This window comes from Neolamprologus brichardi, chromosome 15, assembly GCF_056152115.1.
Source record: "Neolamprologus brichardi isolate AB-2024 chromosome 15, ASM5615211v1, whole genome shotgun sequence".
NCBI lineage: Eukaryota > Metazoa > Chordata > Actinopteri > Cichliformes > Cichlidae > Neolamprologus > Neolamprologus brichardi.
Window position 1 is genome coordinate 27,317,699 of NC_142118.1, and position 24,408 is coordinate 27,342,106.

General features: G+C 38.5%; 1 protein-coding gene and 1 long non-coding RNA gene across 2 annotated transcripts in view; both read left to right on the plus strand.

Moving 5' to 3' along the window:
* LOC118454611 (uncharacterized) overlaps positions 1–751 on the plus strand; it is a 32,929-nt gene extending 32,178 nt beyond the window's left edge. Inside the window, exon 3 of the long non-coding RNA XR_004843812.2 lies at positions 636–751. This is a non-coding gene — a long non-coding RNA (uncharacterized LOC118454611). The remainder of the gene's footprint in view (positions 1–635) is intronic.
* Positions 752–3,787: 3,036 nt separating this feature from the next.
* On the plus strand, positions 3,788–23,901 carry opn5 (opsin 5). The gene is made up of 5 exons (XM_035910105.1): positions 3,788–3,947; positions 19,794–19,964; positions 21,720–22,054; positions 22,155–22,390; positions 23,835–23,901. The coding sequence occupies exons 1-5, from the start codon at positions 3,788–3,790 to the stop codon at positions 23,899–23,901; spliced, it is 969 nt and encodes a 322-aa protein (XP_035765998.1).
* Positions 23,902–24,408: the final 507 nt, after the last annotated feature.

Below are 24,408 nucleotides of genomic sequence, written 5' to 3' on the forward strand. Positions count from 1 at the left end.
ACCCCAATGCCTTTGAGACGCTGTTTTATTTTTAAATAAACCTGCATGCAAATAACCTATGCATGCAAACTGCTTCTACAAACAAGATCCAATTTTAAAGCACATGTCAGTGTAGATGTGTTTAGTAGATGCATTTAAGTTTAAATAAATGAGTCCATAATTCTTCAATATTTAAATCCAAACAGTGAGCCACCTTTTTGGACTTTTTCAGTTTCATATTAAAGAAAATCCAAAATTTAAGCAAGAGGGAATAACATTTCTCAGGAGAGAACTTAGCCTGTCCTGCTGCTCTGAACATGTTGAAATAATGAACATGAACACTCTGTTTTAGGTCTAATTTTGGGCTCTAAAACTAGGAACAACAAGCTTATTGTTTGAGTCTCAGTGTTTCTGTTGAAAATCATACTCACAAACTAACTTGTGGGGTAACTAACAAGCTAGATTAGTTAGCCGTTTGTGAAACACAGAGGCTCTGTCAAGATTTGGGCCTGCAGTTTAAATAGTGGTATTGAGCATCTGGTCAAAACTGATGGAAAGTACTAAAAATACTGTCTTGATTACCATGAAGAATGATGGGAAAGAATCTGAACTAATGGATAATTGGTATGATCGCAGTCTTTCTTTCTCTTTTTCAGGAATCATGTCTGCAACAGGGAATGGATATGTCATTTATATGACCATGAAACGGAAGACCAAGTTAAAGCCTCCTGAGCTCATGACTGTTAACCTAGCCATCTTTGATTTTGGCATATCAGGTACTACATCTCTCAACGCAGCTATATTTGTCTACAGGAGATATAGACTGTGTGGTAGCTATTAGTATCACATATTATTTTTCAACTAGGAGAACTACTGTTCATTACTTGATTATAAACTGTTTTGCATCAAGTCAACTCATGTGTCTTTACTCCTTAATTTGTACTTATTGTCATATACAATGCATCTAATTTTATTGAGTAATAAATACAATTCAGGGCTCGCAAAATCGCGAGCCCTGAAAATATATGTCAAAATATATGTCAGTGCTTTTGCATTCTTTCGGAAATGTAGCTGGGTAATTATGTCATTGGCATCGGTGAGCCACTGTCAATATGTGACATATTGAAATCGTTTGAATTTGCGCTTGTTTTTTGCTTTCACTTTGCAATCGCGCGAACTGTGAACTGAGAGCGACAGTACTGATTGGTGAGTGATGATAATTTGCGCACCAATCCCTCTGACATCGTCTTATCAATCGTTAGCTTACTATGCAAACATGACAAGTGAAATCTCCCGCAGCAAGCTTAAACATGTGAGAGGTTGATCGCGCAGAGAATCGCTGAGCGTTATGTGAGTGCGTGTGTAAAAGCAGCAGGATATATATTTTAGTTCTGCTGAGCCAAATAAGACAGGTCAGGGTGAAGAAGTGACAGCCAAAGAAAAGCTTACCACAAAACAGAAGCGTTATGACAAATCAGACTATAAGGCAAAAAGAAAGTGCAGCTTTATGGTTTCATGGACAAAAGAATTTCTGTGGCTGCAATATGACGAGCTAAATAACCAGGGGTGCACATAAGTGGTCCGCAGGTGCGCATTCGCTGTCAAAATAAAAAACGTGCACAAGATAAGAAGTTGCAACGCGTGTTTGCGTACATAAGATTTTCTGGAGGAGGACAGACATTTGTTTAGAACTCTTAAAGATGTCGAAGAAGCAAGCTCCTTTAAGCAATTACTTTGGTGTTCCTCCACCTCTTGGCACCTCCACTTGCCTCTTACCCGTGACTTCAGTGGAAATTTCAAATTCAGAATCTGACACAGACTGATTCATGTTCTACACAGTTCTTACAAGTGCAAAGAGATGTCTGTTCAATTAGAACCAAGTATTTGAGTTGATGATTGTAATTTTTATACAATGTTGTAATTTGTGTTTCAACAATTCTTTGATTAATGTTTTATTTCCGTTACAATATTATACTTTAATGTATAATATTGTAACGGAAACAAATAGGAAACAAAACATCAATCAAAAAATTGCTCTCTTTTTTATTCGGGCTACTTAAATTTATTTTGGGCTACCAAAAACTGAAGAGTCCCTGCCCGAAGGGCTACCAGGGATTTTGAAATTTTGCGAGCCCTGCAATTATTATATTGCTTTCAAGTAACAGTACTACAACAACCGTGATTGTGCTTGACACTGTTTAGGAATTTAAAATCTTCAGTATTAATTATGCAATATCATTTGCTACTTATAATTTGAGTCCAAAGCAAAAAGGTAACTTCTATTTAATACAAGCATTAAAAGCAGCATCTAAACTTGGTGAAACATATAAGTCACTGCTCTCTCATCTACACAGATCGTACAGTGGTTGATTGATTAGGAGCTGCTGTGTTCCTGTGTCTTTAAGGTGGCAGATATTTTACACTTTAAATAGCAATTGCTCTAGAAAGTTGTTTTAACCTGTGTTAATGCACTTAAAATGAAAAGAAAACTATATTTTTTAACAATATGCAGTATTCCAGTTACGTTTTGTCCTACATGTTTTTAGTGTCTACTGCAAGTTATATTGTAGTTACACTGAGTGAGCCAGATCAGTCTGGAGATAAGCAGTAGTGTGTCTTGTGACTTATTACATTTTGACATGTGCTTCCAAACAGACGTGTTTCATACTTAAAGAGTTTTGATAGCTTTGAAACGTGTCCTATCATTTCAGGCTTACCTCGTGCCTAACTAAGTTGACTGTCAGGTCAGTGTTGCACTGCAGTTCATTCATGGCTACCATCATCAGGCGAAAGGCTCTGCAAGAGACCTGAAGGCAGAAATGAGATTCAAGTCCTACTTCCCACTTGTTACATGCTGTAATTCTATTTGTTAAAAAAAGACTAAAAGAGAAGAGCTGGATAAATCAAAGCATAAACATGATAGAATAAGAATCTTATATCTAAAATGAATACAGACACCACATTCAGCTGCCAAAAGAGTAAGGAAAAACACCAATAGATATGATAAAATGCCTTTAGATGACAACATCAGAGTATTTTTTCATATACAGATTAGTCCAGTAGAGTCTAACATGAGTTTTTCAATGTCCATTTCACACATTATGAGACTGTAGTCAAAAGTGCTCCGCTGTTAACCCTTTTAACCCTTAGATGCACACGGGTTGTTTTTCTTCAAAATCTTTAAAACGAAAAGTTGTAATATATTCATATTCCAGGTATTCCTCATAAAATATGTTTGTAACATGATGCCATTTGCATTTTTATTTATTTTTTCATTAATTTAAAGAAAATGCTGTTTTTGTATCACTACCCCACTCTTCCACAAGTGGGGTCAAAAATGACCCCAAGCAGTTCCTATGGAATCTTCTATGAAACTTTCATTCTTAGCAACTCTGACTGTCCCACTTACACTTCTAAAGGATCAGGAATTCATTTTTACACAGTAACATATAGGATTCATAGCCAGGGCTGCACATAAGTGGTCTGCAGGTGTGCATTGGCTGTCAAAAAAAAAGTATTCCCAGAAATTCTGAGAATATGCGCTTCTTTTGCGGTGGAGGAACACCAAAGTAATTGCTTACAGAGCTTGCTTCTTCAACATCTTTAAGAGTTCTGAACAAATGTCTGTCCTCCTCCAGAACATCTTATGTACGCAAACGAGCGTTCCAACTTCTTATCTGGTGCGTGTCTTTTATTTTGACAGCGAATGCGCACCTGCGGACCATTTATGTGCAGCCCTGTTTATAGTTTTCTGTGCATTTCAAACATTGTACTTTCTGATGTTTTTTTTTTAAATATCTAAAGTAACATGGCTGCTATGAGGCCAGCTAGGATCCCTGTGGACCTTGCCCTACAAATGATCCAGGATGGATGGGATGAAGAGCCCATCGGAGGCATTGACTCGGACATCGGACATCTCAGATATAGAGGACCCAGACTATTGTCGTCCCCCCCACTGAACAAGGCCAGTCAGACACAGAGGAGTCCTCTGATGAGTCCTCTGAAGAGGAAATGGATATTGAGTCCAACAGAATGAGCTCCTCTTACTGCTCTAGCCACAATATTCTGAATTAGTCAGCCAGGGCTTGCACCTGGGTTTAGTACCGTCTCCCCAACAGATGTATGGAAGATGTTCATGTCTGATAATATAATAGAAGAGGTGCTGACATGCACAAACATGGAGGCATGAAGAGTAGCCACAGACAGGGGAAAAGAGTGGAAAAATGTAATCAAACATAAGCTGGCCTTCATTTGATTGACCATTCTTGCAGGAAGTGAGAAGAACTGGGATGTACCAGTCGGTGTGCTTTTTGGGAGTCCTCTGCATAGCCCATTGTTCAAGGCCACTATGTCAATTCAAAGATTTGAAGATATTCGCCCGTCTTGCACTTTGATGACAAGAGGACCAGAGCCTACCGACTGAAAACAAACCACGTGGCAGCTTTCTGCTCCATATGGGGGCTGTTCCTGGTCAACTGCAGGCAGAAATTCATGCTCAGTGATTGTGTTACAGTGGATGAACAACTTGTGCCTTTCAGAGGGAAGACCCAGCTTCTGCAGTATATGCCGACCAAGCATACAAAAGTGATAGAAGTGGTACAAAAACTCCAATTTCTTAAAATTAATGAAAAAATAAATAAAAATGCAAAGGGCCTCATGTCACAAACATGTTTTATGAGAAATACCTCAAATATGAAAATATTACAACTCTTCGTTTTAAAGATTTTGAAGAATAACAACCGAGTTTATAGCAAAATGCATTGATTTTATTTGGGGTCATTTTTGACCCCACTCGTGGAAGAGTGTAGGTATTGGTAGGTTGTGCATCCAAGGGTTAAACGTGAAGAGGGTGGTGGATGTACTGAATGCAGTTCCTTGTTTTGCAGGAACCTTGTATGCTGAGGCTTTTCTTAGTGAGCAGCATTGTTCCTAATCTCTGTTTTATGATGAACGCTTTTACACTCTTAAATGCCACATTGACTTGTTTGTTTGAACCCCGCATGTTCTAAATGAACATGTCACACCTCTGTATAGTGTCAACTAAAAAAAGATTTTGACCCACTTTGATTCAGTGAGTTGTGAAACATGTGTCCTCCTACATGAAAGCTTTGATTTCCTCTCTCAAGCGCTGCCCCTGCTCAGCCAGCTCAGTGAAGAACAGGACATCCCTTTATGCTGCTTCAATTTCCTGACAAGAGGGCAGGAAAAAAACAACACTTCATGACTCCTGACCTGATGTCGCACATCCATTTCACTGTCTGCTAGGGCTATAGTTGGTGTATTCTGGTCCATATCAGTGGATGACTTTGTAAACATCTAGCTTTTCCCTGTGGTTGGGTTTGTTTTCATGCTGCCAAATTGTATTTGTGGTGTTAATTTCTTTATTAGAGTTATTTTTACCCTACAGTTAAAGGTTTAATTAATTAAAAAGAGAAGATATAAAAACTCCATCTCCCTGATGAAGTCAATGGAACCACATCATCTGCAAAAAGCAGAGATGAGATCCTGAGACCACTTAAGCCTTCAGCCACTTGCCACCAAAATATCCTGTCCATAAACATTATGAAGAGAACTGATAACAAAGGGTGGCAAGCCAAATTTTTTGTCAGCAGTGCGATTCCCCCCCCCCCCCCTCCCCCCCCCCACACTTCTTTAAGTTGGCAAAATACATAATACTAAATACAAATAGACTGGTTGGGCAAAGTCCCACACATACTCAGATATCCTGGAGAGAAAAAGGAGGCAGACCAACGTTCCACGAGTGGAATGAAAACCACATTATTCCTCCTAAATCCGACATTTGACTAACAGACTCTGTTCTGGAATTTCTTCTCCAGTACTGCGATGAAGAACTTTCCAGTCACTAGGATTGAAATTCTTGATCCTTCCTTCCACAACCCGACTATATCCTCAGTTGAAGCCAGCAGCACCACAAAACTACTATAAAGTGTGAGCAGGACAGTGTTTACACCCCTGAGTTGTCTGATAAAAGGGTGATGAAGGTCTTGTTCCATGGTTATAAAAATATAAAGCAATATTAAAGTATCAGATACGCACAATAGATTTCAGACTTAACTATTCGAGGGAAAAAATGACAGCATATTACTGTGAAAATGTTAGGAAATGTTGAGAACTGGTATAACTAAGTGATAAGAACTAACAAACAACAAGCAACCTTGAAAACCATTAGAAAGTCAATCACCTATCTTCAGTGGAAAGGAAGGTGATCCTAGTGTGTTACAAAATGTAACTGGTCCTTCATGTCCATGTATTTCTCATGCTCCTCCTCTCTACAACATTCCCTGTAATTTGGGCTGGCCAGAGTAATGATATTAAATATTAGGTGTGGACGTGTATCTAATGTCCAACAACCCCTTAAGCAAGAAGTAAGGTGGGATTTTTATCGTGTTTCTTACTGCTTCCCTAACCCGATCTGAATATAAATTGCCCAGCATCAGTCAGCTCCTTTCCCCACCTCACTCAGGCCACTTTCACTAAAGCTGTATTAGCTCACCCTTAGCATTTTCATTGATTCATTTATTCACAGACACAGGATAAAATAAATAATTTCCATCCCAATAGTTCTTTCCTCTCCTGGTGAGATTGGGCTGTCTATCTGTCTCCTGGCTTTACATTTCATTTTAAGATTTTAGGCCTTTTTGTTGCACTGCATCCCATCCCATCCCATGTTGTTGTCCAGACTGAAACTTTTTCAGGTCAGGTTTAGTTTAAATCCCTTCAGAACATTTAGGAACTAGTGTTTTTCTTTCCAGATGAGTGACTTGTTTTCCAATGAAAACTGATGTGAGATGCCAGACATTTAGAATTTTATTAGGGGTCTTCTAAACATTGGGGACCGTCACATTATGTTGCAGATTAACACTTGTTCGGCTGGTAGGAGGTGATGGAAAGGTCATGTGTCTTGAGGAATACTTGTCAGAATTTGAAAACTTTGGGAGCGGAGTGGGGGGGCATCGTTAAACTCATCTTATCGCTTTCCCTGCCAGATGCCAGTCACTGGCAGCATTTTAATGATATTCTCTAAAGTTTTGATACTGCCTATTTTGGACTATGAAGACAGTTATTCTCTGTCAGAAGACAGAGAATAACTTCTACTTTCAAAAACATGTTCGACTAATGCCACTCTCCAGTGACATGCGGCGAGTGCTATGCTGTGGGCTCTTGCTGAATGAAGCTAGGACAGCCACTGATGTTTCTTCATTAGTGACAGTTTTCTTGCGTCCACATTTTGGCAAATTCAACACTGAACTGTAGCATGGGAGATGGGTGGTCTCGTAGGGTGTCTTGCATTGAAATCTGCTCCAGATATCAACACAATTTCGATCCGCTCCTCACGTGTTAAACTCTTCGACATGTCAATAGCTGTGAACAAAGAGAAACTTGTAAATAACTCATGAAAAAATAAAGTTACGTTGAAACCAAACACATCATTGTTTTTCTTGTGTCATTAGCAATAAGTTTGATGTGTCACATGGCCCTCTTCCTATTGAAAAAACAAAAGTTGTATCCAAGATGGCCGACTTCTAAATGGCCACCATGGGCACCACCCATCTTGAGGAGTTTGCCCCCTCACATATACTAATGTGCCACAAATAGGACTTTAATATCACCAACCATTCCCATGTTATTACGGTGTATCCATATAAATGGCCCACCATGTAGTTTTGTACAGTAAAAATGTAAAATGTTATGGGAAACCCCAGCCTTTAGAACACTAAAACAATTGCCTTCTTGCAAACTTTACTTATAGCTGTATGTTTATATATTGTTTTGCTTGTTTGGAGTTAGAGGGATCCATACATTAAGATTTCAAGCTATTCTCTTTCATTCAAACACTTAAAAATTTGTCATTTTGAATGAAAACTTGAGATAAGTGCATTTTTGATTTTTATCTTCACACATGATTTCTTCAACAACTAGACGTAGACTGTATAAACTGCAACAAATAAATAAAAGAACAAAACAAAAAAGTTATATCTTTGAGTGGTGCATTGGGTAGCATTCCCCAAAATGCAAGGGGACACTAGAACCTTTACAGTAGTAAGATGTTTCTTTCTATACCCTCTTTCTAGCACAAACCATCCATCTGCAGCTTGGGTCTTGCTTTTTGGGTGTTAGCAGGATTGGCGTAAGTGCTACAAAATTTGCATCAAGGTTGGTAGACTGATTCGCCCAGCTACTCCAGCCTGCATGCCAAATTATCCTTGGACAACATACTGAACCCTGACGTGCTCCGCGCGCGTGTGTGTTTGTTTTTGTGTGTGTGAATATTGCACAAGTGCATCAAAGGTGCTTAGAAAGAAGCTCTTGTATGAATGTGCGTGAAACTGGATGAATGATTCTTGTAGTCAAAAGCTTATTGAGTGCTTATTTAGAGTAAAAGAGCACTATATAAGTACCAGCCCATTACCATCCAGTTGTGATTGTAGAATGCCTGTAAAGTACTGACATTGATGAAATGGCATACACCTTCAGTGTGCTTTTTATATGATGGATTTTGATCATCATCTGCCTGCTGTGCATGGATTCTGTTTGCACATATTAGCGTGGGATGCTGACCTGTGTCTGCCCCACGCTGTGAAGACAGTCTGTAGTTAAACCAAAAAAGACCATGTGCACACTGAAAGTGAACAGAGCCAGCTTATCAACCCATGTGTTTCCCCTCTAGCTACTTGTGCAGTTGTCCTGCCTCATAGTAAGTGTTTTTCAAACCATCCTGCTGTCCTCTGCTGCCTTGTGATATGAATGATGACATCGCTCTATTGAGAAAAACTTAAGACTTTTATTCAAAATTGGGTCAGTTGAGTACTCGCTTAAAGGTCAGAATGTCTTGCTACACTTATGAACCATATCAGCCAAGAATTCTGAATCATGCTGCAGTGATTCGCAGTGTTTTGGAAGACTTAATTATACATCTTTATTAGGTGTACATTTAATTAAATTTGATTCTTCCTGAAAGTGTGTTTGCCAAAAGCCACAACACTGGGGACTAAAAGAATGAAGTCAAATTCACCTGTTATTTTACTGACCGGTTGAGGCTAGCTTCTCTTTGACTAAGAGGGCAATATGAAGCTTTATTCCATTATAGAAATGTAATTGATAGCTGTCTGCAAGGCCTCAACTCCACTAACTGGACCTCTCAACTGTGTTTGTGCTGTTGTTGCCTTTAGAAGATTTCAGTGGAGATACCTGACAAATAAGCTGCTTTGTAAATGGTAAATGGAGTAGTTCTTATATAGCGCTTCCCTAATTTATCTGAGCACACAAGGCGCTTTACACATCTTGCCACATTCGCCAAAGCACTCTGTTCTAACATTCACACGCCAATGGATGCATCGCTAGTATCTTGGATATTTGGCATGCAGACTATAGCAGACAGGGATCAAATAAAAACCACCGGCCTTCTAGTTAGTAGGTGACATCCTCTATCACCCAACTTAGCCCCAGTGAGGACTGATCTCACAACCCCTGGTTTAGAAAACCAGTGTTCTAACCACTGAACTATGGAGGTTTTTCAGTTCAGTCTATAAGTTTAGTACTTAGCAGTGTGTCTATGTACTGCAGCTTTTATGACGTAAGCTAGCTGGCATTAGCCAATAGCATCACAGTCTAGTTCAAATATCTATCTCCAAAAAGCTAACACAGTTTTCAAAGTACTAACTCTGAAAAGTTCAGAAATCAATGGCTGATGCCACGGTGGTTAAAACATCAATTTAAAAATATGTATATTTTTTGTAGGTATTAATTTTTGAAAGGAATATCATACACCACATTAAACTATGGTCAATTTAAAGGCCACTATTTTACTGCTACTGCAACTACTACAAGGATAATTTACAGTATGTGCTTTGCAGATCAGGGTTGTGTCCCTCACCTCAGGCATCGATTATTATGATATCTTGCTAATTGAGATAATATTATGCATATATTATATAGTATATAGTTTCACTGCATCTTTGTAGATAGCTAAGATGTAAGTGTGTGTTTATGGTGATCAGTTTTTTTCTTTTTGCAGCGACTGAAGTTAATCTCAAGTTGTTGTTTAATCGTGTGAAAGTGTGTGAAAGTGTGTATAGTGGAGGGCATGCTCAAGAGTGGAGACGAGACTTATGAAAACAGCCTTAACTAGCTTATTAGTTGAACTATAGGTCTAAAAAAAAAAACAGGCAGATTTTATGACAATATAAAGTTTAGCTGTTAAGACCTGTCACCGTATGGTCACTACTTAAATTTGTTCATTGCTGTAGGTGCACGCTAACCCTACTTTCGAACATACTTAATTGCAGCTATATTGGCTGTCGGCAATCTAACAGCGAGTTGATAGGTGGTGTCCAAAACAGTACAGGTGGATGTTCAGTTCAGTTCATTTTTATTTCAAACATATACATTCACCAACATTCCATAATATCATTCCATTCAGTTGTTTGAAAAGGTGTAGGCAGAAGTATCTACTTTATTTACCCCCTTATTTCTTTTTTGAGTTTTATTTTAAACTGGCTTAAACTGTTTATGCTTCTGCCATTAAGAATATCCATTAAAAAGTCAATCTATAATATGAAGTCTTATTTTTGCCACTGTCAATTGAGCTTTTTTAAAAATTTCAGTCACAGTGGTTGATAACCAATAAGTATCTAAATCGTTACACATGAATAGGAACAAAATGGGGGTCTTTGGGAACTTCTCAACTGATTTTGATTCTAATTCCAATATGTCTGTTCAAAACCATCTATTCATTGATGCAGTAAATAGAAAAGGGCTTGGGTTTGCTTTGAGAGTCTCTCGCACCAGTGAAATGCTAAATGAAACATTATTTATAGAGTTAATTTTGAGGGTGACTTCAAATTGATTCCAGAAAGACCTGAAAATAAACAATAAGCAATTCTTTAGATGCAAGGGAAGTGTTAGGGCAGCATGACAAGACAAAATATGTGTAACTGAGTGTGGACATTAGTTAACCCTAAATGAACAATGGTTTTACAGTTTAGAAAAGACAGGCGTCCTTGACGTGACCCAAACAGTGAAGGTTGCCTCATACTAGTGCATACGCCCTGAGCGGCTTTTCCACGGTGTGACTCCTGGACCTTTTGCTTCATGTCAGTCCCCAACTCTTTTTCTGTGCTTCTCGTAATTCTTTCAATTTTGAGTCAGATGTCAAGATTCAAGATCCTTTTATTTGTCACGTACATGTCAATATTTTAAATTATGATTTTAGTCTCAAGCCACATTCTTAAGTATTTTTGTAACAAAGAAATATGGCAAAATGGAAACTTTAATAGCAGGATGGTTGGGTGAGTGAGAATTGCATAGTTTAAAAGTGATTAGAAGGAAACCTGGGGCCAAAAAAAATAACTTGTTCAGCTTTATTTCTGCCACCAGCAGCTGTTATCATTGAATCAGCTCTGATAAACTCACTGTAATGTTACTACATATGTATTGGATCTGGGAAAGAATGCTAAATGTTGGTACCACGATGCATCAGTGAAAATTAACAACATTTAGTATTTAGATAGAACAGTTGAGATCATCGCTAAGATAACATGGATAGCTGTGTTAATTGCTGGGGTTTTTTGGTCTACAACTGCAACTATATCTTTTCTTATTTCAGAAGCTGCTTCAGATGCTTTCACATCTTCACTTTATTTCGTTTTGCTTGTGGAATCATTCAGTTGATTGCAGTGAGGTGCCTTTTATAAAAAGCCCCTTTTATTCAGTAGTGAGTTCACTATGTTTGTTGGTCTGAGGGTGTCTTTTTAATGTAATTGATGAAAATAGTCTCAGAAAAGGCACAGAATACATTTTCACTAGACAAGATCTACATTTTTGTTTGTAAAACACTCCCCTATCCAGGCAATTTTACTTGAATCACTGAAAAAATGGTCATTAATATGTGTAAGTGTAGAGATAGAGTTTTAGACTCAAGATCGATAGTGTTAGTTTAGTCAGGCCAGAAAGTCAGGCTTGGATGTAGTCACATCAGGTCATCATCATCAGCTGATAGCTTAACGAATCGCCTGCTACACATTTTGTTGACTGCTACATATAGTGCGTCTTAAATCAGCTACTTTAGCTTGCCTACAATTCCTCCACAGCTGCAAGCCACTTTGCAACCCACCTCTATCTCAGCTGTAAGCTCATGAGACATTATAATGTTTAAATTTACACTGTGCAAATTTCAGTGTTATGCATGAATTTAATCTAATTTGTTCATCAGTATTTATTTTTTCCTGATAGTTATCAAGTGATTTTTGTACTGTTACCTAAGATAGGGTGGCCATATTTTGATTTCCAAAAAAGAGGACACTTGGCCCAGTCATGAAGAACTTTAATAATACTGTTTGCTTAAAGAAAATTTTAACATATTTAAACGATGCCTTCTCTGTGCAGTTAATGAATGGTGAAATAAAAAAAATGTGATATAGGCTTTTACAAGTCAACAAGGGCAAATAAAAATAACTTCTGGAATTAAATAATGGTACAGAAATAAGGCCTCATCTCTATAAGAAAAATTACCAGTACCGGGACGGTACAAGGGAAATGTTTTTTGCAGTTCATCTGAAAAGCTGCAGTTGTGCTTTGACATCTTTTAAACATCACTAGGCGCTGCTGCACGCTGTCTGTCCCGTCTGTGAGCGCAGAACAACCACTCACAAAGCAGCTGCTCGGAGATGACGTCACACATATGGGTCCTCTGTAGGAAAATCTGGACATGTTCATTAATCTCGAAAATCCCCCCGGACGCCCCGGACAGAACGTGAAAAGTGGACATGACTGGGGAAAAGAGGACGGTTGGTCACCCTACCTAAGAATGTAAATAAGAAACTGACAAAGCTTCTGGGTCTGCTAGTGAAAACAATGCTTAAGTGTCTTAAACCTATTCTGTCTAATGGCCATTAGGGGGAGACTCTTCTGGTTGCAAGAACACACACAATTCTATAAAAGTCTATGAAAAATGGCCTTTAAATTCAATATAATATTGATTTTCTAAATTATGGTAAAAAAAAAAATGATATGAAAGGTGTGCCTTAGGGTGGGCATACTATTTCATTAACAAATCAGTACTGTAGGGCCGGGCCATATCATACCGTTCACGCTAATACCGGTATAATGTTGGGCAACGATAAGAAAATGAAATATCGCGATAGAATATGGGTAAAACGCGCATGCGCAGTGCCTTTGTTTTCATACGCACATGGCGGAAAAAGCATGGAACGACAGAGAATGAGAAGGACGAAAGCGGATCGTTGAATGAAACAAATGAACCAGAATTGGTTTGTAAGAATGCTGCAACTTCAGTGGTGTGGAACTGGTTTGGCTTTTGTCCATCAGATACACAACAAAACACTATTTTTGGTAGAGCATGCTAGCGAGCCATCGTTATTACCATGTTTTTTTGGAAAATACAGCAGACTTAAAATCAATCCTTTGATTTTTCTGAAAATCGACAGTGCCCCTTATAATCCCGTGTGCCTTATGTATGAATTCTGGTTGTGTTTACTGACCTTGAAACGATTTTATGTGGTACACGGTGCTCGAAAATCTGTCAAATGTTTTAGTACGACTTTGCTAACCTACAAACCCGCACCACTTGATGGATTGTCGGAGCATTACGGCTATTGTAGGCAGGAGCCTCGCGGAGTGATACGTACTGTGCTTCAACATAATATTACCGTATTGTGTGTGCATAACCTCTTTTTAAGTTTTGTGGATATTATACATGGTTATGCTAAGGATATGTCGGCCAATTTCCACTAGAAATGCCTTTTCGTTAAACTGTCAGTAAGGAATTTGCATTTGCACTGTTAAATTTTTATATAACTTTAATGCACATAAAAAACAGCTGCTTGTTTAAGTGAAATACATTGATGTTTGTTTTGTTTTTTTGCACTAATAAAGTTGTGGAGTATATTTTTGGTCATATCGCCCTGCTCTACAGTACTGTATAAGCAGGAAGGTCCCTCACTCATCACATCCAGTTTCCAAACATCATGACAGTGCAACTACTCAGCTTAAAACCTCACAACTAGGGCTGTTCGATATAACCATATATATCGGATGACGATCTGCAAACGTCTATTGTTTCATATTATGCTATCGTTAAACTACAATATTTTTTCATCATTTTTATGGTCACTATCATTTCTAAAAGTTCTCTCTTTCTCTTATATTTAATATAACTACATTACGGACGGACAAGTGACTGCTTTTATGCCTTATCATTAGCAACAACGATGGTAAAACCATGGCTCCGTCGTCCGCTTGTTTATTTTCCACATAAACCTTTCACAATAAAGCTGAAGATCCTGTTGAGATTTTTCAAAATAAACTGAATCACGTGAAAGAGTGTGCAGAGTGTTTACAGATCAGAAGCAAAAAAGAGCCGTCAGGTGCTAAAAAAAATAAACCTTAGACTCAAACGTTAGAACAGGCTTTTTCCCGCAGCACACCATGTAATACATACTCACAAAGAAAATGGCGGGCGTTTCAACTGTCTAAAAATGTATAGCTTTGTGCATCAGTCAAAACACCTGACTCCAGGTACATGATGCCCAGCGGAAAACACTTCACACAAATCGAGTTGCCCGAGATTCACAGAAGTTACAGAAAATGTAAAATTTTTGTGATATATATCATTGTCGGGACGATAAATGTCTTATATCGGGATATGAGATTTTGGTCATATTGCACAGCCCTACTCACAACTATTGTGCAAAGTCACTGTGGCTAAGTATATACTTTAGCATATACAGTATATGTACAACCAAAATTGCAGAAGCCCTTTTGTTCTAAACTAATTAACCATTACTTCCCAATATATGCCCCCACTCCTTTGTGCATTTTTAACTCATCTCAAAAGGAACTTTCTGTCAGTATATATACTATATACTATTTAAATATACTATCAGCAGAAGACCTCAGTGCCCTCAGAGTGTTTTTTATTTTTGACTGTTGGCTTTTAATTACTTTCCTTTCAGCTTACACAACTATGGATCAATACATACATAATTATTACAATTTGGAAAATGAGTGAAAATTCATTCATTATCAGACACCATTTGTGGTGATGGAGGTGATATAATTTTATTACATCACCTCCATCACCATCATATACATTCATTTAAACATCGTTACATATTTATACCTTCCATAATGCTCCATCCTCTGTGTTGTAATCTTGACTATTCCTCTTTGGTTCACTGGCTTTCTCACTAAGCCTTTTTCACTGGGCCTTACAAGGACATGCTGTGGTCTCCCTGATCATTGTAAAAACAATACACCATAAACAAAAGCTATTACAGTTATGCTTTTGGCATTTGAAAGATAACACAATGGTCAGTATAAATATAAAACAGAAAGCTTTACATTTAGTCATATTCATAATGGAAGAAGAGTCCAGGACCAGTTTCTCTAGATTAGAGGACACATACATTAACATTATGAATAATCTCCATTATTGAAATTATTTTTTTTGCAGTGCAAGAAATAAAGATTATGAGGTCATTCAGACATGCTTGTAATCTAGGATGGATAGTACCATCAAAAACTGGTTGCCATAATGAATTACAATTAGAAGATATTCAGTATATTCATGAGCAACACTTAGACGTCCCATTAATTTAATAAAGGAAAAATCATGTTATCTGGTAGTTGCCACGAGGAGTGTGATCAGAACCAGTGCACAGGGGTTTTGGGATGTCTGCTCCGAAGCCCATGTGCAACGTCAGAGTTTTATCCCTGTCTTCACTGAGTCCTCACCCTGACTGTTGAGAGCCTGGCCTGAAATAATTTTGGTCTTCACTCTGCTCTGATGTAAGAGAGCAACTTTCAAATGAACTGACCTTAATGTGGAGTGCTGGAGGGAGGACAAGAATCCTAGTATGGATTGCATACAAAACATGCATCTTGAATTGGTTATCGCCAATCGTTATGGCTAAGTATGGGAGAGCTCTGTAAAGTTTCCAGTTTGCATTGCATTTTTTCCAAGTTTCATACAGCTTGGAGAGTAAATGGTGAGTGAAGACACTGACTTGCTACGGGGGAGTCAGTGTCTTCCATGCAAACTGAATGTGGCAGTCTGCTAAATACTTAACCAATCACAGATTTTCACCTAATGACAGCCAGCAGCCTCCAAATACCACTCACCACCACTCAGAGAATGAAAATCCCCCATTAGATACTAGAGGTTGACTGGAGGTTGTTAACCAGCTTCTAGGCTTATTTGACTGAGGTCTTAATAAATCTGGCCCTTAATCAACGGATTGTTTCATTTCAGCAGAATTTTAGAATGTAAAGCTTTGAGAGATAACTTTTGTTATTGTCCTTATGCTGTCTTACCATGCCACAGCCTTGCTGCTATATCTCTGAATAGAATAACAATTTACATATTAATCCTTTCCTTGTGACCCAGGACAGCAATGGTCAACATTGCACAAACCAAAGAGCAAACAAAAATGTTATTTTTTTATGGGGGTAGAAATCATGTCATGACTGAGTAATATATGTAAGTCTTGTTAAGGCTACAAGCAAGTGAGCAGGGGTGTGGAAGTGTGTGTATAACCCCTGCTGGCTTTCAGTGATTCCAAGAGAATATTTGGGTTATCATGTCTGGAATCCCGACTAGAGATTCTTGGAACGCGATGGCTTTTTGCCCATCCAGCTATCTAGGAAGAGGGCCCACATCTGACACAACAGTCAGGAAGTCAGTGTGGTGTGAGCGATACAGTGGATCTTTGTGTTAAGCTCTGTAGCTCTTGTGGTGTGTGAAGGATATTTTGATCTCAAATCCCAAGACAATTATCTGTCCACCATAACCTTCACATAAACTGTCTGCATTTTACGGAAGATTCATTACAAGAATTACTCCTAATGCTAAAGTCAGTATTATCATATTTTCCTTATTGCTGTTCAGTAATGAGAAACTAAAGTGAGTTGTTACAAGAACTGTCTCATGTGTGATACAGGACATGGAGGGAAAAGTCACATTTAACTTTTATCTCCTGTTGCTTAAACATGCAGCACTCATAACTGTTGTTAAGGCGGCATAAAAAGAGAAAAACTCACAGTCACAGCATAAAGAAAGTATGAGGCTTTATGTATTAGGACACAATGAGAAAATCATCAACTTTTAGCAGGTCTCAAAATGAGGTAAATACAACCTCAGATGAACAACAACACATGATATGTACTGGGCCATAGCAACACATCCTGTTGTGTCAATGTGCTGACACAACAACAGCACGTCGTTATTTATTTGACAGAAATTGAACCAAAATACAGAAACAGTGAGTGAAAGTCCCCCCTTACTGCTTCCATAAGAATTAAGAGAGTAAGTAGAAGCCAGATGCTGCTAATCAAATGCACTTGATTAGATCATTACATGAGTGTGAGCACCTCTGTAAAAGCAAAGCAGACAGTTTGGCAGTTTGTTGGTCTAGGGTTTTTAGATGTGGAAGACACGAAGAACGACACGAGCAGTGTTCTTAAAGAAGCCAATAGAAAAAGCCATCAATCTCTGAAGGATTATAAGGCCAGCTCCAAACTATTTGAAGTCCATCTTTATAGAGCTGAAAAGATTATTTACAGATGATGGCCAGTATTTCCAGAAGTGGAAATCCCAGGAAATTCACCACAAGGGCAGACTGTTGACACAATAAAAACACACACACAAACACACACACAAAACAAAAACAAGATCCATGTCTGTCAGCCTCAGTTAGTGCTTAACATTTAACATGCTATTAGAATAATACTGAACAAATACGGCTTATTTTCATGCAGCCATGCTGTTCTCTCTAACAAGGACAGCATGGCTGCATGACTTAGATTTGTAAAGTTGCATTTGACCTCTTTTTACCAAAATATTCTTAAGTCAAATGTGAGACTATCTATACAACAGCTAGTGCTTTGGCCAAATTGGACCATGCAACAGGACAGTGATCCCAACCAGAGCAGCAATCTACAACAGAATTACTGAAAAACAAATGAATCAGGGTGGTGCAGTGGCCCAGTCAAAAGTCCATACCTCAATCCAACTTGGACCTCAAATAGAAGCCTCAATGTAGCAACGTTGTAAAGAAGAGTGGGCTAAAAGTTATACAGGAATCTATTACTTCAAGTCATTGCTGCTAAAGATGGTTCTACTACCCAATTAACCATGGGGTGTACTTAGTTTTTCACACACTGCTTCTGGCTTAGTTTTTGTCAAATAAATAATTCCATGGTGTCATGTGCTGTTGCTCATTTCTGGTTGTATTGACTTAATTGTAAGACCCGGTAAGGACTAGATATTTTTTATTATGCCCTGATACATAAAAGCTTAGAACTAACAGACGGTGTACTTTCTTTTTTTTACCATGACCAGTGTTAGGAAGGTTACTTTCAAAATGTATTCCACTACAGATTTCAGAATACATGCCCCAAAATGTATTACGTTACTCAATGAGAGTAACGTATTCTGAATACATAATATATTATCAAGCTTTTTACAAAATACATAATAATAATGGATTGCATTTATATAGTTCTTTTCTAGACACTCAAAGCGCTTTACAATTCCACTATTCATTCACTCTCACACTCTCAAATCTTAATATAAAATGAGTAACAGTAGGGTGGACATTGAGTAAGGCTGCACTTTTTATAGCGATCTCGTATAGAAAACTATTCCGCGCTTTTATAAACGGCTCCGAACCGTAGTAAAGGGAAGTCTGGCTAATATATGTCGGGTTCATAACTGAGCTCATAAACTAGCTTTACTTTGTTGTCTGGGTTAACTTTGCTAGTGAGACACAGAGAGAGGCATTGAAAGGCTGCTCCAACAGAACTTATTGTTTCGGGGAGAACTTGAACACAGTGTATAGTCGAGACTTAATAGTTTACTTACAACTGGGCTATGCCTGTCACACTCTGCCCATTAAATTAAAAAATTTAAAAAAATTTTGAACAATAATTTTTAAAAATATTTTGTCACATCATTATGTGGGCTGAAAGTAGAGGTGACATGGACCGCAAGATTGAGACACAGGCATTAGAGCCTCTTAATGCATGCTTTGTTTGGGTTTCCATCGGCGTGGAATTCCACGCCTAACATATGAAACAGGAAAAACTGCCATGTAATCCATTTATTTCAACAAAGTAACTGTATTCTGAATACCACCTTTTTAAACGGTAACGGAATACAATTACTCATATTTTGTATTTTAAATACATAACGCTGGTACATTTATTCCGTTACTCCCTAACACTGACCGTGACTGTATCTTAATGGTAAGGCTCTGTTAAAAAAAGATTACAAAGACAGTTACAATTATTAAATTATGTAAATAAAGAATAACATTTTGAATTTTAGGTTTAGGAATTGAGTCATTTAACTTTTGAACATTTAAGCATTGCAGAAGGAATAGAGTGTCGAACATAAAGGGTTTGCCAACCTTTAGCTACAGTTCAACACCAACACACACAGCAATGTTAAATGCATTACTTGCATTTAACATTTCTTCAAGCAGTTTCTTCTGTCTTTTGCTCTCCTACATCCAGTCATGTTTCTGATCTGCAGCTATTTAGCTCTGTTGTGATATGTTCCACAAGGTTTTCTCCCTGAAAAAATAGAATGTATGTTTCAATATGCTACATGTTGTCTGTTTACCATTTTCAACCAAATATTTCTCTTTGTCCCACCCCACTCCAACACTACCTTCTTTTATGATCTTTGTCTTCATCCTTTTTCTCTGCCCACACACTCTCTTTTTCTGTTCCATTTCCCTTCTACTCTGTCTCCTATTTATTTTTCCTCACAGTGACAGGAAAGCCCTTTTTCATTGTGTCTAGTTTATCCCACCGCTGGCTGTTTGGCTGGGAGGGATGTCGATTCTATGGCTGGGCAGGCTTCTTCTTTGGATGTGGGAGCCTCATCACAATGACTGTGGTCAGCCTGGACCGGTATCTCAAGATTTGCCATCTCCGATATGGTGCGTAACTAACAACTCAGCAAATTTTCATAAACATCAGATGTTCACGTACACTTACATACTTTAAAGGGAACCAAAGTGTTTTGCCAGTAGCTCAGAATTAAAAATACCCTGACTGGGAGAACAACATGGGGTTAGTATCTTGCCCAAGGATATTTGGCATGCAGACTAGGGGTAAGCCAGTAATCGAACCACCAAGCTTCCGAGCAGTGGGTGACCTGCTCTGCCGTCTGAGCAACAGCCACCCCTGTAAACATACAAAAAGACATACAAAAAAAAAAAAATGAGCAGAAAATGAGTGGCTGTTGCTTGAATCTTATTCGACAGATTTTACCTAACCAAACACAAGCAGATGCAACCACCAGGTACTTACTTAATTTTCCAGTATGCTTATAAATTCACCAGTATGCTTATAAATTCACATCCATCCTTTTTTTCTCCGTTTTATCTCTGTAATTTTTTTTTTTATAATTGCTTTGATCTTTTGCTCATACTGTGACTTGGCTTTTAAAACGGTAACTGTAACGGAATACAGTTACTCATATTTTGTATTTTAAATACGTAACGGCGGTACATGTATTCCGTTACTCCCCAACACTGCCTGTACAGTACAGAATGTGTTCAGCTTGTCAAATTTACATAAATCTTTGATCGCTAGCAGTGTGTTTCTGAAGTGCTGTACTGTATGTTTGTAAGTTTTATGTCCAACAAACACAACATCAACAAAACGTTTTTCACCGTCAAAGGCACCTGGGGTGAAAAGTGTGAACATTTCCATGCCTGTCTGAGAAAAGTGTGTAGTGAGGGATTTTACAGCCTTAAAACATCTATAACAATTGTTAAAAAAATGGCTCTACTTCGCGGATTTCACTTGTCGCGGGTTTTTTTTTAGAACGTAACTCCCGCGATAAACAAGGGACTACTGAATTTGTTGACTTTCATGTAAAAAAGATATGAATAGGTCTGCAGTCTAGATCCAAACCTGTGACTATAACTACGTATTTAAATTCTCACAATTTAATAAAAGGAGTTATTCCTGAATCACTGGCCATTTCTTGACAAGGTTTAGATTTACCTTCACATGAGTTATAGGCCATAAATGATGCTCTAACAAAACATCTGTAAGCCTGTATTGCACAAATATCTAGGTTCATGATCTACTGTAGGTGCTCCTCTTACTTTTTATTTTCCATTCAGTTCCCACACCATTAAAGTGTACATCACTATAATGGTGTGGGAACGCCCCATCATAAACATCAGATTAAGGGGGGCTCCCCATCATCTGATCCCTGCAGTGTTTTGTGAAACAAAACAGTGCAGCACTGCACTACACTGTTTTGTAAAGGGATGGGGCTTTTAGCCTCCGGAGTATAGTATTTGTTATTAGCCTATAACCACAGCTAAGCCGTTATAACACTGTATTGTAATTCTTTTAAATTAAATTCCTTTTTAGTCATTCATAGTCAAACACAATAATACAAATGTGTAAGATCCCAGAATTAAAATATTCCACTACAGTAGTTTAATACTTTTTTTTTGTTTACTGATGTCAACAACATACCTTTTGATGTGAAGAGTCATTGACTACAGATTTTTTTTTTTTTAATACTCAGTATTTTTCTAGGAATTTTTGTGAGTCTCCTACTAAATCTAATGCTCTGAATCCTTTTCATTTGTGGCATAGAAAATTAGTCTGGCAGTCAAAATGTACCATTTAACCAACATTAGTCTTGGGGTTTCTTTCTCCAATCCTAGGTACATGGCTAAAACGCCACCACGCGTTCCTTTGCCTGGCCTTTGTATGGGTGTATGCAGCCTTCTGGGCCACAATGCCCCTGGTGGGCTGGGGAAACTACGCCCCGGAGCCCTTTGGGACCTCTTGTACCCTGGACTGGTGGTTGGCTCAAGCCTCAGTGTCTGGCCAGAGCTTCGTCATGGCCATTTTGTTCTTCTGTCTTATACTCCCTGCAGGGATCATTGTCTTCTCTTATGTTATGATCATCTTCAAGGTCAAGTCATCTGCTAAGGAAATTTCACATTATGATGCACGCATCAAAAACAGCCACACCCTTGAGATGAAACTCACAAAGGTAGGTCCAACATTAGTGATAATGGAAGTAGAACAAAGAGCAAAGATTTTTGAGTGCTACTCAGTCCAAATTTATGATCAGAATATTATTTTGTGTCCAGGTGGCAATGGTGATCTGCACAGGCTTCTTGATAGCCTGGATCCCTTATGCAGTGGTGTCAGTGGTGTCAGCATTTGGTGAGCCAGACTCGGTGCCCATCCCTGTGTCTGTTGTTCCTACGTTGCTGGCCAAATCCTCCGCAATGTACAATCCCATTATCTACCAGCTTGTGGACCTGAAAATCTCAGCCTCCTGTTTTAAGGTTATGAAGAAACGAAGGCATTTTAGAAAGTCAAGGTAAAACTAGCCTTTATACATACATAAAGACATTTTCTGAAATGTTTTAGCAGTGGGAAAAATTTTGCCTTGATGCTTTCTGCTAGGAAACAATCTTTAGCCCAGAACAGATCATGGTTATAGGATTTCACCCTTTCAAAAACCTCTTATGGAGTCGAACAAATCCTTGGCAATCAGGATTCAAAGAAAATAATCTGTGCTCAAAACTATTTCCAGAAAAGTGTTTAGCACAAAATATAGGATTAATGCTGAGGCCTTGAGATTAGTCAGCAACTCTCTGGCAACCTCCGGTCACTGGGAGAAAATGTGTATTCATTGACTAACTGGCAAGTGGTTAGAGTTTGCTAGCTGTTACTGGGAGAAATCCCAGATCCCAAATCAAAGAGTATGGTGCACCAGAAATCTCCTTGCAATTGCTTTGGTGACTAGCGGATTGCTGTCAATGATAGTTTGCATGGCACATAACAGCCTGTCTGCCATGCCATGCCAGCCTGTAACTAATCAGCAAGCAGCAGCAAGAAACTTGGAAATATGTGATGAAAACTGGAAACAAAAGACAATGAAGACCATTTACCATGAAAGTCAATGTTGGACCTTCTGAAATTTGTTGGTTACAGCGGTAAGGGTACAAGCAACTATGGGCAACCTCAGCAACCTACTACTAGTGACCAAAACAATCACAGGGAGATTTTTGCAATGTATTCTTTTTGTGACCAGTTTCACATAGTGACAGTATGGAACCGCCCCAAACCACCTGCCAGCTGGCCACATCTGGAACATTAGATTTTTCCTTAGTAATCAGTGCTTATTAGAGGGCCAGTGACTGGTTTCTAGGCCTGAGTGACTAGGTCATAGCAATCTATTTCACAGCACTGCACAGAAAAGCAACAACTTACAGTTGGTCAGGGAATACTCATTTTTCTCTTGTGACCTGTGGTTTCTAGGTGGTCTGGTTGCCCACTGACCTCTAGGTTTGTGTGACTGGGGCCTTAGGTTTTGGAGCAACCTCTATAAGGTTAGGAATGAGTTTTATTTTAACCACATGCTAAATAGGTACATTTCATAAAGTAGAGACACAAGCCTTTAGGGGTTGCGTCAGGAAGGGCATCTGGTGTAAAAAATCAGATCATATATGCGGAACTACCTGTTTTGACTACCCTTTATGAACTTGGGGGCAGCTAAAATAAGCTAATTAAACTTTCAGATAATATCCCAAATCTTTTGATTATAGTTTTTATTGTTAAAACCTTTTGCATTTGGGTGTTTCAAATTGACAGAAAAGTGGACATTAACCAAACCCAAGCCAACCCTACTGGTAAACAATGACCTTAGATAGTTTAAAAGTTTTATACTTAAAGGTTTGCTTCACAATTTTTATTTTTTGCTTGTATATTGGTGAGCTTTTTTGGTCTGACTATTCTATCATATGTTCACATCTCTGCAGGTTCTATGCCATCTCTGGCTCATTAAAAGACACACCACCAGCCAAAGAAGTCCACATTGAGGTGTGAGATAAATGTGAAGCTACATGACCTCTTTTTACCGCTTCTATTTTGGACAGTTGGACTTGTTCCCTGTCCTATGTGCTCTACCAATCACTCTCGACATTTTCTGTGACATTATGGACTGCATACATTTGTTCCCAAGTATCACAGCTTGGTTTTGCACCCACACTGGATATCCATGCAACCCTCAGCTCCCAACGTCTTACTTGGAAAACATCTTTCCTATGTGGTGTTCTTCCCATGTGGTCACTTGAATGGTGTTGTTTTACATTGGCAGTGTGCATGTGATAAACCTACTCTTTCAGCTCCCCCCCCCCCCCCCCCCCCCCCCCCTCATTATTACAGACACATTGTTTGTCAATGTTATTAGCAAACAATGCACATCTTACTGACTTACGAGCATTTTTGCTACCAGCTCTTCGCCACTGTCAACCCAAAACTTTTTGGTGAAGAAAAAAAAAGTAAAACTATTACAAATATTTCAAAGGTTTAATTTAAGCATATTTCAAATGC

What these genes read in the sequence shown, in the direction of transcription:
- opn5 (XM_035910105.1), top strand. Translation starts at nt 3,788, where the DNA reads ATGGCTGCTATGAGGCCAGCTAGGATCCCTGTGGACCTTGCCCTACAA. An exon ending in TTGAGATGAAACTCACAAAG is followed by an intron (nt 22,055 to 22,154) that starts GTAGGTCCAACA and finishes TTTTGTGTCCAG; the next exon opens with GTGGCAATGGTGATCTGCAC. An exon ending in AGGCATTTTAGAAAGTCAAG is followed by an intron (nt 22,391 to 23,834) that starts GTAAAACTAGCC and finishes ACATCTCTGCAG; the next exon opens with GTTCTATGCCATCTCTGGCT.